The sequence below is a fragment of the Neofelis nebulosa genome, chromosome 3 (genome assembly GCF_028018385.1).
Source record: "Neofelis nebulosa isolate mNeoNeb1 chromosome 3, mNeoNeb1.pri, whole genome shotgun sequence".
In the NCBI taxonomy this organism is placed as follows: domain Eukaryota; kingdom Metazoa; phylum Chordata; class Mammalia; order Carnivora; family Felidae; genus Neofelis; species Neofelis nebulosa.
The window spans coordinates 85,475,400-85,487,914 of record NC_080784.1 but is presented as its reverse complement, the minus strand read 5'-3'; the positions used below and the strand labels follow the sequence as shown (position 1 = coordinate 85,487,914).

Sequence of the window (12,515 nt, the reverse complement as noted above, 5' to 3'; positions counted from 1 at the left end):
ATTGTTGGCAGGAATGCACAATAATATAGCCACTTTGCAAGACAGTTTGGCAATTTCTTATAAAACTAAACATACTCTTGCCAAATAACAATATGTTCCCTCCTATTTACCCAAAGGCATTGAAAACTTACGTCCTCATAAAAACTTGCATACAGCTTTATCCATAATTGTCAAAACTTGGAAGTGACCAAGAAATCCCTTAGTAAGTGAGTGGACATATGAACTGTGGTATATCCAAACATTGGAATGATATTTAGTGCTAAAAAATGAGCTATTAAGCCATGAAAAGACCTAGAGGGAACTTAAATGAATATTACTAAGTGAAAGAAGCTAGTATGAAAGGGTTACATACTGCATGATTCCAACTATATGACATTCTGGAAAAGATAAAACTAGGGAGACAGTAAAAAAATATCAGTAGTTGCCGCAGGTTAGGTGAGAGAGGGGTGAATAGACTGAGTACACAGGATTTTTAGGGTAATGAAGATATTCTGTTTGATACTTTAATGATCGATATATGTCATTATATATTATTCAAACGCATAGAATATAACAAAACCCAGAATGAACCCAAATGTAAACTATGGACTTAGAGTGGTAATGATTTATCAGTGTAAATTCTGTCTCTTGAAACTTATTACAATTGTAATAAATGTAAAATCTCTGTAGTTTCTGTTCAATTTTGCTGTGAACCTAAAAATGCTCTAAAAATAAGCTCTATTAAAGAGAAAAACAAACAAAATTAAATATATATATTTTATATATATTATAAATATATAAATTATTATATATTTATTTATATATTTTATATTTATTTATTATATATATTTAATATATATTAATATATTTTATATATATTATAAATATATATATATACACACACACACAATGTTATCTCAGTAAGTTATACTTCAAAATGTAATGTTTTGAGCAAAGGATATAAATTTGAAACCTATTTCATTAATGAAAATATATAATCCTGGAATAATTGAGACTTCAAACCACTAAAAACTACTATAGATAATAAAGGTATATATTTCAATTTTTCCATACATTTATAAAACATGTATATTAATAAAGGTTTACCTATCTTGTCTCTGTATATGAAATTGAACACATGTATGTGTGATTCTATAAAACCTCATCACAAATACAATGTAAAGATATCAGTGAGCTTACAAAATATTTCAGAATCATAAGCTCAGATTCTTTACTTATAAATTGGGGAAAGTACACCATATAGAATGAACTCCCCCCCCCAGCTTTGTTATTACTTTTTAAACTGAAGTACAACAAAAACAACTTGTATTAGTTTCACGTGTAGAATATAATAATTCAACAATTTCATAGCATTTCTCAGTGCCCATCGTGATAACTGTACTTTTAATCTCCTTTACCTATTTCACCCATCCTGCCATCTACCTCAAAGTAACACCTTAAAGAGTGAAATTTCTTTTATAGAACAATGTTTGTAAAAGTTTGTAAATTATATAATGATATAAGCAACCTAAGGCTGTATGCTATATATGCAATTACTATTATATTTATCAGTATAAGTAAGATAGAATTCCTTACCAAGGATGAATTCCAACTGTGGTTCATTTGGAGTCTTCTGAATACCTAACAATAATGGGTAAGAATTCAGATTAAAGATATTTAACTCATTATCAAAGATATATAAATACATATTACAGTGCTTCACCCTACCCAGGATGTATAAATATATTATTTGGCAGAACAAATTAACTCAGTTAATTGTCCAGACTGATAAGCCATCAGTTCTCAGGGCAGGACATAATATTTGTAGCAGAACTAAATGTGACTAAAGACTTGACTGATCTCCTTAGCTCTAAGGCTCTAAAGAAACTCAAAAAATATTGTTTTTGTAAGCTTTGCAATTTAAAATGTATTTTTTCATTGTTAGTTTCTTTTAGATGAATGTAGACAGAGGCAAAACTTTCAAAAAAGATGGCCTCACCCAAGTATTCTCCTATATAGATTTTTCTTTCAAACCATTCCAGCCTGCTGTAAAGAGTAAGTTATTAATTAAAGAGATATCTCTTGTAAGGTTATGAAGGACATTATGGTGGTGGTTATTCTGTCAACTTATAGATAGCTCAAATCAATGTCCTGATAAATGTTTCTATTCCTTTTTATCATGATTTTTAAGAAATCTAACAACATGGCTTAGAATGAAGTGGAGGGAATGTCTGAGAACAAAAGTAAGGAAATGGGAACATGTAAGGCTTAGAAGGCAGCGAGATCCGACTGGAAGGTGATAATGTGGTATAATGTGATAACATGGATACCCGACGACCACGCACAGCTTGGGTCTTTTTAAAAAAGACTGGATGAGGACTTGGATACCACTTATTACAACTCATGGGTTGCCAAAGAAGTGAAACTAAAATTAATGAAAAAGTAAACTATTTGGTAATAAATGTAAGAATCATTTTCTTATTTATTTCTAAATCTAAATAAATGTAAAATCATTTTCTTATTTATTTCTACTGGTGCATTTACCAAATACAATTTAAATTTAATAATATTGGATCACTAATATATTGTTAGTACCATTTCTTTGTATAAAATCTATTTGTTTTTTATTTACAGGGTTAACTTTTTTCTTCTTTCTTTTTGCTTAGTAGCCATTTATTTTTTCTCCTGTTGACATTTCACAATACTATGATTAAAAATATCAGACTTTCCAGAGAGATGAGACTTGTAATCATTGGGTAGATCTCTGTTCATTTCAAATAATATAGATTTTTTTAAAGACTATTAGTAACTGCTGTAAGCTTTGACAAACAAATTTCTAGAAAACATATTCAACCAATACTGTTTTCTTTAGATTATTTTTTATGTTTTTAAATGTTTATTATTCATTTTTGAGAGAAAGCATGTATGCACACATGTGCACCAGTGGGGGAGGAGCAGAGAAAGAGAGGGAAAGAGAGAACCCCAGGCTGGCTTCACTCTGTCAGCACGGAGCCCAATGTGGAGATCAAACATATGAAACTTGAGATCATGACCTCAGCCAAAAATCAAGAGTTGGACGCTTAACTGACTGAGACACCCAAGCTACCCTTTAAAGTTTATTTTTATGGTGTAAATTAAATACTCTCATTTAATTTGACATATATTTGAAAGCGATAAATAAATGGCCAACAGGACTCTTGAAAAGAAAAGGCACAATTCATGCTAAACAATAAAACCTAAACTCTACAATTTGAAGCATAATAGAAAACATACAATTCTTCCAATGATTTTAATGACTTGAGTAGCACAAATAACAACTGTAATGTCTAAATGCAAATCTTGGCCACATCTCCATATTTGCTCTATTTATGTGAATTAGTGTTCTTGAGTATAGCAGTGACAATCTACCTGTCTAGGGTAACCATTATGTCCTAGTGCTTTCAACTTAAATGACTTTGATTTTAAAGAGAACATTTCTATATTCTAAAAAATAATTCCACATGAGATTACATAAATGCTAAAGAGGAGGTGTACTTAAAAAGTATTTATTAGTGTCTTAAAAAAAGTATTTATTAATGTCTTAATATACATTCAAGAACTTTGATTCTACTATTTGATATTTGATAGACTATATTTCATAGTCCATTTCATAGACTATCATCTGTCTCACTCAAGATAAAGGATCAGAATCACATCACAGACTCACTAGGACAAAATAAATGGTGCAAGCAAAAAAATAGTTAATTTCATGCCATTTGTTAGAACCCAGGTTTCTGTGAATACATATGAATGTATGCTTAGTTGACTCAATTTACATTTTCAGAGAGTTACAGAGAGGGGAACACATATACTTACTTGTGAACTGGAAGTCCCCAGTATCATTTGCCTGGGGTGTGGGAAGAAAGTGCTGGCCTTCTTCTGATGCTCCTTCCTCTTTGATTTCCATGATCAACCTTCACAGTTGTTTAGTCCTCTAAATTTTCACGTCCAAATGTCACTGCCAGTGATTCCTGGTTTAATATAGATGTATCTTCACACTAAAGGCCTGATATCCTCTGAAATTCTGCATTTAGGAAACAGCAACAGCAAAAATCTTAGTTACTTCAGAGTTCAGTATAAAGCTAAGAATTGAAGGTAGGTAGAAACTACAACTTCCTGCCTATCTCACCTTTATTTTCAAGATCTATCCATCTAATTTATGCCTCATGAACTCTAAGTTAAGTGGGTATTCTCTATGCAATTATTTTATGTTCATAAGAGGGATTTCTAAATCCTGAAATGTGTATTCTTCTCTTCTAGGTCATTCTGTAAAACAGTAGATAGCAATAGGGGCTGCTGCTAACCTAATATGCATCTAATTTAGCAGCAAGAGCATCTTGTCAAGGCATTAGCATGTTTTGCTAAGGTGAATATTACTATCATTCCTTCCATTAGATCTACCCTTTACGCTCATCTCTCCATCCACCTTTGTTAGAACATTATTCATGAGCACGTAAAGACAATTTGGCATGGCACTCTTCTTCCAGTATGAGCCAAGAGCCAACAAGTAGTACAAGGGAGTTTCCAACCTCATCATTACCCATGGAGTCTTGCTTCTCTGCCTGATAAAGTTTTAATGGTTAATGATCAGGGTCTATGGTGAAAAGAATGAATAATAACTCTACAAAGCTAAAGCTCAAGGGGAAATGAAAGTAACAACAAAATCATGAAAATCAGCATGGGGGAAAGAAAACCTTTCCAAGAATTTAATACCCTATTATGCAAATAGCCACAAATAGTTTCAAATTCATTCTGATATTTAGCCTGATATACATGACCAAGAATGAATTAGGGAAAAAAAATCAATGTTGTTTTAAATCAAGTTACCACCTGAATTAAAATGTATAAAAAATCTTTAAATGTCTGTCCAATGTTGTTTAAAGCGATAGTGGCAATCAAGTTTGGTTTAGAATAATGATTTCGTCTCCAACTTCACAAATCCACAGCCTTAGTCTTTGTTGTTTTAACAAAACAGTTTCATTTGTAATTCAGCTCTGGTTTTTAAAGATCATCTGGTAAAAATTAAATTCTGAAAGCATCTTGAATCTTTAAAAAATATTCTAATAAAGTTGTATATAAGTACGCATTGGTTCCTCAGGATACAACCAGGAATGAAGGCCAGGAGTAAAGGGCAATTGCACTATCAATTAGACCAAATTCTTCAAGTTAAAAATTATATTTTGAATTAAGATAATGCTTTCTATTTTTTTAACTATTTAAATTTAGATGTCTCTTCTGATAAGGACACACATATATTCATTGGACCACATTCTATCATGAACCTATGACAATTTCATTAGCATGAGTGGGGTCATATCTGTGGAAGACTACCATGCATGTGGGACTTGGGTACAAGAACTTTGTTAACTTCACCGTAGTTCTTCACCAAAAACTCAACCTCTAATCTTGATCAGCTGTCGTAAAAATTAAAGAGGAGGCCTAAATAAGCAATATGGATAAATCTTAACAAACTAACAACTCAGCACACTAACAGTGAATAATTAATAAAATAAATGTCAACTCTGAGTGTGGGTGAATGTGTACCTTTGGGTGAGTGGAGAAGACTGAAGAGGCCTATAAATATTACTAATATGGTCCCATTTTAGGCATATCACCCATTCAAAACTTAAAAATAAATTCAATTTCAAGAGAATAAAGTCAAATACATAAGACAAAGATCATATAACAACCTCTTATGACTCTATTCATTTTTATTCTATCTTGTTTCATTTGAGGAGAAATTTCAGATTTGATACCTATTAACAAGGCATATGCCTCAGAAGGAATCAGTTATATTAATAGAAAAGCTCTAGAAAACCACTACATTTTCTAGCTGGTAAATACAGCATTTACCTATGGTTATGGTTAAATGTAGTAGTTCCTTTTCTGTGTCTATTGGAAATTTTTTGGTTTGGAGATCATGCACAAGAATAGATTTAAATTTTTACATACCACAAATATATTTTAAAAAGTCAGCTAGAGATACTAAACCTAATTCTCAGAGCAGAAAGAAGCGACATTAAATGTACCTATTGTAAGAGAGTGACATAACTATATTTGATTTTTAGAAAGTTTACTGGGTGTCAAAGTAGAGAACATACTAGAAGTTGACAACTTAATAAAGAAACTAACTTGTTTGGAGGTTATTTTAATATTCAAGGAAAATAAAATAATAAAGAGGATCTAAGTCAAAACAGAAGCAGATGACTAGAGAAGAGAATCTGGATTCCAAAACAAGTTATTAAATGGGGTAAAGGGCCATTTATTAAATGCAGTTACCTAGACTTAATGATGGAATTAGCTGCAGTTTAGAATTGAGATAATGAAAGTCAGGAATTTCAGGTGAAAGTCAGTAAATATGGAACACTAAACTATCTGGAATATAAAGAAAGAGGGATTTTAGTCAAGGATGATGAGTTTAGTTCTAACCATGTTGTTTTTGAAATGTCTTCAAATATTCAGAAACAGTTAAACACATGGGTCTAGATTTCAGGAGAGATACTAAGGCTGGAAAAGTATTTTTTTGTAAATCATTGGCTAATGGTTGAAGTCAAAGTCAAATGAAGTCATTGAAACCAAGTACATGTAGTGAAAAAAAAGGATGACTAAAGACTGAACTGTAAGGCACAAAACCATTCAGGGGAGCAAGAAGAGAATTTAGCTGGTAAAAGCACTGACAGTGATAGGAGGAGCAGCAGAGAAGAACAACTGAGGGAACAATGTCATCACTCTACTTACTGGATGTTTCTCAAGTAAACAAGGTCATTAAGTTAAAAGATGACTTTACAAGGCTGAGTAGCTCCCACCCCTTTCCAACCAGAGAGCCTGTTTGAGAAATTGAGGCTAGCCTCCAGTGGCGCCCTCTCCTTCTGCCAAGGCAAGGGAGCTAAGAGTGTCTTCTGATGACAACTCCTGGGAGCTTTGAAGACTTGTGGTACTCAGCTCAGAGGCAGACAGAGATCACCCCCAGAACAAAGCCAGTACCACCTGTGGAGTGTTCCAGTGCTGCACAGAGACAAGAGGATTAATTCATAGACAAGGCTGAGGGTAGCTCCAGTTCTTCTCCACCAGAAAGCCTGTTTGGGAAACTGAAAGTCCCTCCCCCTACTGCCTAGGCAAGGGAGCTGAGATATACTGAGGAGAGTGTTTTCCAGCTCCATCTCACCTGATGGGCTGGCAACCCCAGGAAACTGAGAGGTGGGCAGGCAAATCTAGTGGCCATGTTTAATCAGGAAACTTAGCGTGGGGGTTGTCTTGAGTTAATACAACAAACAAAAAGCTTTATGGCTAGAGCAGCTTCTCCCACTGCTCCAGGGCAGAGAATCTAATTTGTAACCTCCTCATCCCTGAATACAACTTTCATCCTGCCCAACCAAGGAACCTAACCAGAGCATATAGAAAGCTGCACAGCCTATTCAACAGCCCTACATTCGTGGCATTGGCATTTGAACAGAGAGCACAGCCTGTGACTCCCCACATCTGCAGAGCAAAACCAGTTACCTCACCCAACCAGGGAATTCGGTGCACACTCTGGTTTGATTAAAGTCACCAAATAACAAACTGTACAGGTCCTGAGTCCCATCCTACTGCTCTGCAAGGACAGGGAAATTAATTCATAGCTCTATTACCAAATACTGTACCCAGTCCTGATCATCTAGTAAGCCTCATCAGAGAATCTGGGCAAGCATAGAGCCCATCCTATAGCTTCACTAGGGTAGGGAACCAGGCCCATAAAACTATTTAACTGTTCTCAGCCAGTGGCACAACTCCCACTCCCTGCCATCCCTTTAGACCTGGAACAGCAGCCTTGCTCAAAAATAGGCCATAGTGACAGGCCCCACCTGCTCAAGGACATTATCAGATACACACCCAGAAACCCAAACTTAGCTGACTATTGAAGAGCTGTCTCTACCAAAGAAAACTTGTAAAGTCTAGAAAAGGAGGGCATTACTCAAACAGGTAGAATTAATAAGGACACAAGGATACACACACACACACACACACACACACACACACACACACATCAGGCAAATATGACACCAAAGGAAATTAATAAAGTTGTAATAACTGACACTAAATATATGGAGATCTGTGAGCTGTCAAAGAATTCAGAATTATCTAAGGAAGTTTAGTGAATTACAAGAAAACAGACATATAACTAAATAAAATTAGGAAAACAATGCATGAACAAAACAAGAAGTTTGATAAGGAAATAGAAACCATCAAAAAGCAATAAAATAGAAATCTAGAGTTGAAAAATATAATAACTGAACTGAAGAACTCAGTAGAGAGTTTTAAAAGAAGACTTCACCATTGGAGGTGGAGGGGGGAATCACTCACCTGAACAATAAGACATTGAAAATTACCAAGTCAGAGGAGGAAAAAGGAAAAAAAAAATAATGAAAAAGGGTGAAGAAAGCTTGCAGAAATTATAATACAAAATGAAAAGAAACAATATTTGCATTATGAGAATGCCAGAAAGAAAAGAGAAAGAAAAACGGACAGAAAGTATATTTAAAGTAGCAAGAGTTGAAAAAAAAAAAAAATCCCTGAACCTGGAGAGATAAATGGACACACAGATCCATGAGGCCCAAAAGATCCTAAAGAGCTGAATTTAAATAGGGCTACACTGAGATACTGACTATATAATTAAATAGTCAGAAGTGAAAAACAATGGAAGAATTTTAAGAGCAGCAAGAGAAAAGAGAGAAGTTACATACAAGGGACCCCCTAAAGACTATAAGCAGATTTCTCAACAGAAATTTTTCAGGCCAGGACAGAATGTGATGATATATTCAAAATTTTGAAAGGAAATAACTGTTAACCAAGAATTCTCTACCTAGTGAAGTTGTCCTTCAGAAACAAAGGAAGGAAAAATACTTTTTTTTTTATTTTCAATTAAATTTTCAATCTTAAATTGAAGATTAAGGAGAAAAAGATATTATTGTTGGGGCAAGAAAAAAATCTAGATGATATAATCTGCTATAATGGGAGGAAGTTGGGGGTGAAGAGAAAATGAGGTATGATCTGAAAAGCATTAACAGAAATTTGAGGAGATTCTGCCCAATGGCCTTATTTTTATCCATTCATGAAAAAAGTATATTTAAGAACAATGGAGTATAAAATATTTATCAACCTGACTTTAAAAGCACAGTACATAAAGGAAATATTAATAAATTTGACTACACTAAAATAAAAAAAAATATTCTGTAAGTACAAGATACCACAAAAACTGAAGTAACAAATTATACACTAGAAATATATTTGTAACAGAAATTTCAGCTCCAGTTTAGGATATACAAAAATGCAAAGACCATTACTCCCACTATAAACTCAAGAAAATGCTGAATATATCAAACCATAAACATTTCTTTAATCTGAGAACAGAAGTCTCAGAGGAATCAACTAGCCTGAAACCTAAGAAAAGGCAAATGCCTTCATGGAAAAGAGCTTCCCTCCATGGAAGGAAGAGATGTCAGGCCTCATATAAGCTGGTAATAATAATTCAGCCAAAAATATTCAATGACTTACTGAAGGTCAAGGGGGACTAGTATGAAAGTACAGAGCTACTGAAAGGCCTAAGCTCAAAAGTAGGCTGCATTCGCTAACAGACTTTTCTTCATCCTCACAGAGGCTCATGAGGAAGATTGGGAAGAAAGTGGGAATCTGGAGAAAGTGTCCTTTGGTGATTCAACCCTATGGGAGGGGAGTAGCCATCACTAAAGACACACCACTTGGATCCTCTCCCCTATAGAACAAAAACTGCAGACTCTATTGCCTTCAGGGCATAGATGGAGACTCATTGCAACTAGAAGATAGAAATAAGAGAGGCACAGAGAAGCTTCCTGGGATCAGATCATTAGAGATTCTCTGATCCTCTATTGCTAAGAGAAGGACAGGACCACTGAAAAGCCTCATCCTCAAGACCCAAGAATATAGATTTTGCCTAAGATCGAGGTTAAAAATAGGACAACAGAAAATGTCTCTACTCCTACAGGTCCAGTAAATAGTAGGAAACTATTAACAGCAGCCTACCACTGGAGGAGGCATAAAAACATGAACAGTAAACCTCTCTTTGGTAGAAGCTCCCCAAAAAAGCCTTAAGCGGAGAGTAGAGAACAGTCTCCAGACACCCAAACCCCACTATGAGTAGAAATGAATGTTAGAGTTATTTGAAACTGGTGATGCACTCAAGGCAGCCATAGTAACAACAAAACTCAAACCCAGATCTGTTACTGACTAGATTGACTCAATTTGAAGGTGTAGTAGGAAAAGAGGAATGCCCACTTCCAGGCATAGGTACTATTTTTGTTATATTCTACTATCCTACACACTACACAAAGAAGATGAAGACTAAGATGAATAGTCAAGAGAAAAGAGGGGAAAAAAGCAGTTAAGAGAACCAGGTTAATATAAGACCCAAATGTTGGACCTGTTAGAAACAGAATATACTTAAGACTCTAATGGAAAATGTGGATGACTTGCATGACCAGATGGAGATTTTTAGCAGAGATAGAAACTATTGGAAATGACCAAATACAAATCCTAGGAATGTAAAACACAGTAAGAGAGGAAGAATGCCTTTGACAAGATCATTAATAGTTATGATACCATCAATGAAGTAATCAGTGAACTTGAAGATAAGCTAATAGAAATTACCCAAACTGAAATACAAAGAAAAAAAGAAAAAAAAGACACAAAGAAAAATGAAAATGCATACGAGAGCATTCAAAAGCTGTGACACAATACCAAATTAAATATATGTGTTATTTGAATCTCAGAAGAAAGAAAAAGACAGAATAGATATTTGAAGAGATAACGGCCTAAGATTTTCCAAAAATATTAAATTTCAAAACACCAATCCAAGAAGCTCAGAAAACACCAGACAAATGACATGTACACAAATATACCCATAAACAAACAAGCAAATCAAACAAACGATAAACTTCTATGTATATCACAGTCAGGCTTTTGAAAAACGAAGATAAGGAGAAAAAATTTAAGGTAACCAAAGCAAAAAAAAAAAGCAAATTACATATAGAGTAACAAAAGTAAGAAAATATTTTGGACTTCTTGTTTAAAAGTATGTAAGTGACATCTTTAAAGCACTGAAATAAGAAAAACATCAACCCAGGATTTTATACAAAGTAGAAATAACTTGTAAAAATTAAGAGACACAAAGACTTTTATCCAGACAAATAAAAACTGACAAATTCATTATCAGCAGATTTGCACTGCAAGAAATATTAAAGGAAGTTTTTCAAGTATGACATAACAGAAAGATACTTGAATCCACAAAAGAAATGGAGAATGCTATAAACGATATAAAAGAAAGTAAATATTAATTTAATCTTTTCTTGTTTGTAGTGACTATAAAAGATAATTGCCTAAGGCAGGGTTTGGCACACTTCTATTAAAGACAGATAGTAAATATTTTAGGCTTTTTGGACTATACGGTTTCTGTCACAACCATTCAACTCTGCTGTGGTAGTATATAAGCAACCATTGGCAATACATAAACAAATAGGCATGGTTGTGTTACAATAATATTCTATTTGTAAAACCAATTAATATTCAGGATTTGGCCTGAAGGCCAGAGTTTGCCAACCACTGGCCTAAAGTAAAAATAGTAGTGATGTATTATATACTGATAGCATATATAAAAGTGTAACATATAACATCAATAGCAAGAAGGGTGACAGGGATGAATGGGGAGTTGTTGTTTAGTTCTTACACTAAAAGTATAGTATACAATTATATCACTAAAATCTTGAAGGTAGATTGTAATTAAAATGTTTATGACAATTTGGGGAGTAATTACTAATAACTTTTAAAAATAAGTATAAATAATAACCCAATAGTGAAGGTAAAATGGAATAACAAAACATACAAAATAAATTTTAAAGCAGAGGAAAAGAACAAGACAGATGGAATATATAGAAGACAAGTAGCAAAATGTTTTTAATCCAACCATGTCAATAATCACATTAAATGCAAGCTACACACACACACACACACACACACACACACACCAATTAAAAGACAGAGAAGATTATCAGCTTGAAAGACCTGACTATATGCTTCATAGTTATAATGAAATATAATGACATAGTTAAGTTAAAAGTAAAAAGACTGAAAAGACTGAAACAATTATATCATGGAAACACTAATCAAAGGAAAATTGCAGTGACTATTGGTATCAGATAAAATAGATTTCATATAACACACATTAGTATTATATAAGGATAAAATTGTAATTCACCAAGAAAATGTAACTATCCTGAAGGTAAATGGGCCTAACAATAGAGCTTTATAATACATGAAGCAAAAACTTAAAGAACTGAAAAAGAAACAGACAAATCCACAGTGATATAGAGACCTCAACATTCCACTCTCTACAACAGATCAAACAAGTAGATAAAACATCAGAGAGGATACAGAATACTTAAATAACACTACTAACAACTTGACCTCATTGGTATTTATTAGACTTCATC

General features: G+C 33.7%; 1 protein-coding gene across 10 annotated transcripts in view; it reads right to left on the bottom strand.

Moving 5' to 3' along the window:
- INPP4B (inositol polyphosphate-4-phosphatase type II B) overlaps positions 1-12,515 on the bottom strand; it is a 775,173-nt gene that overhangs the window by 375,317 nt on the left and 387,341 nt on the right. For all 10 annotated transcript variants that reach the window (XM_058721302.1, XM_058721291.1, XM_058721289.1 and 7 more), the window contains 2 exons: positions 3,835-4,042; positions 1,576-1,620 (listed from right to left, as the gene is read on the bottom strand). In XM_058721302.1, coding sequence (XP_058577285.1) covers positions 1,576-1,620; positions 3,835-3,925 — 136 coding nt within the window. In that variant the 5' untranslated portion in view covers positions 3,926-4,042. The remainder of the gene's footprint in view (positions 1-1,575; positions 1,621-3,834; positions 4,043-12,515) is intronic.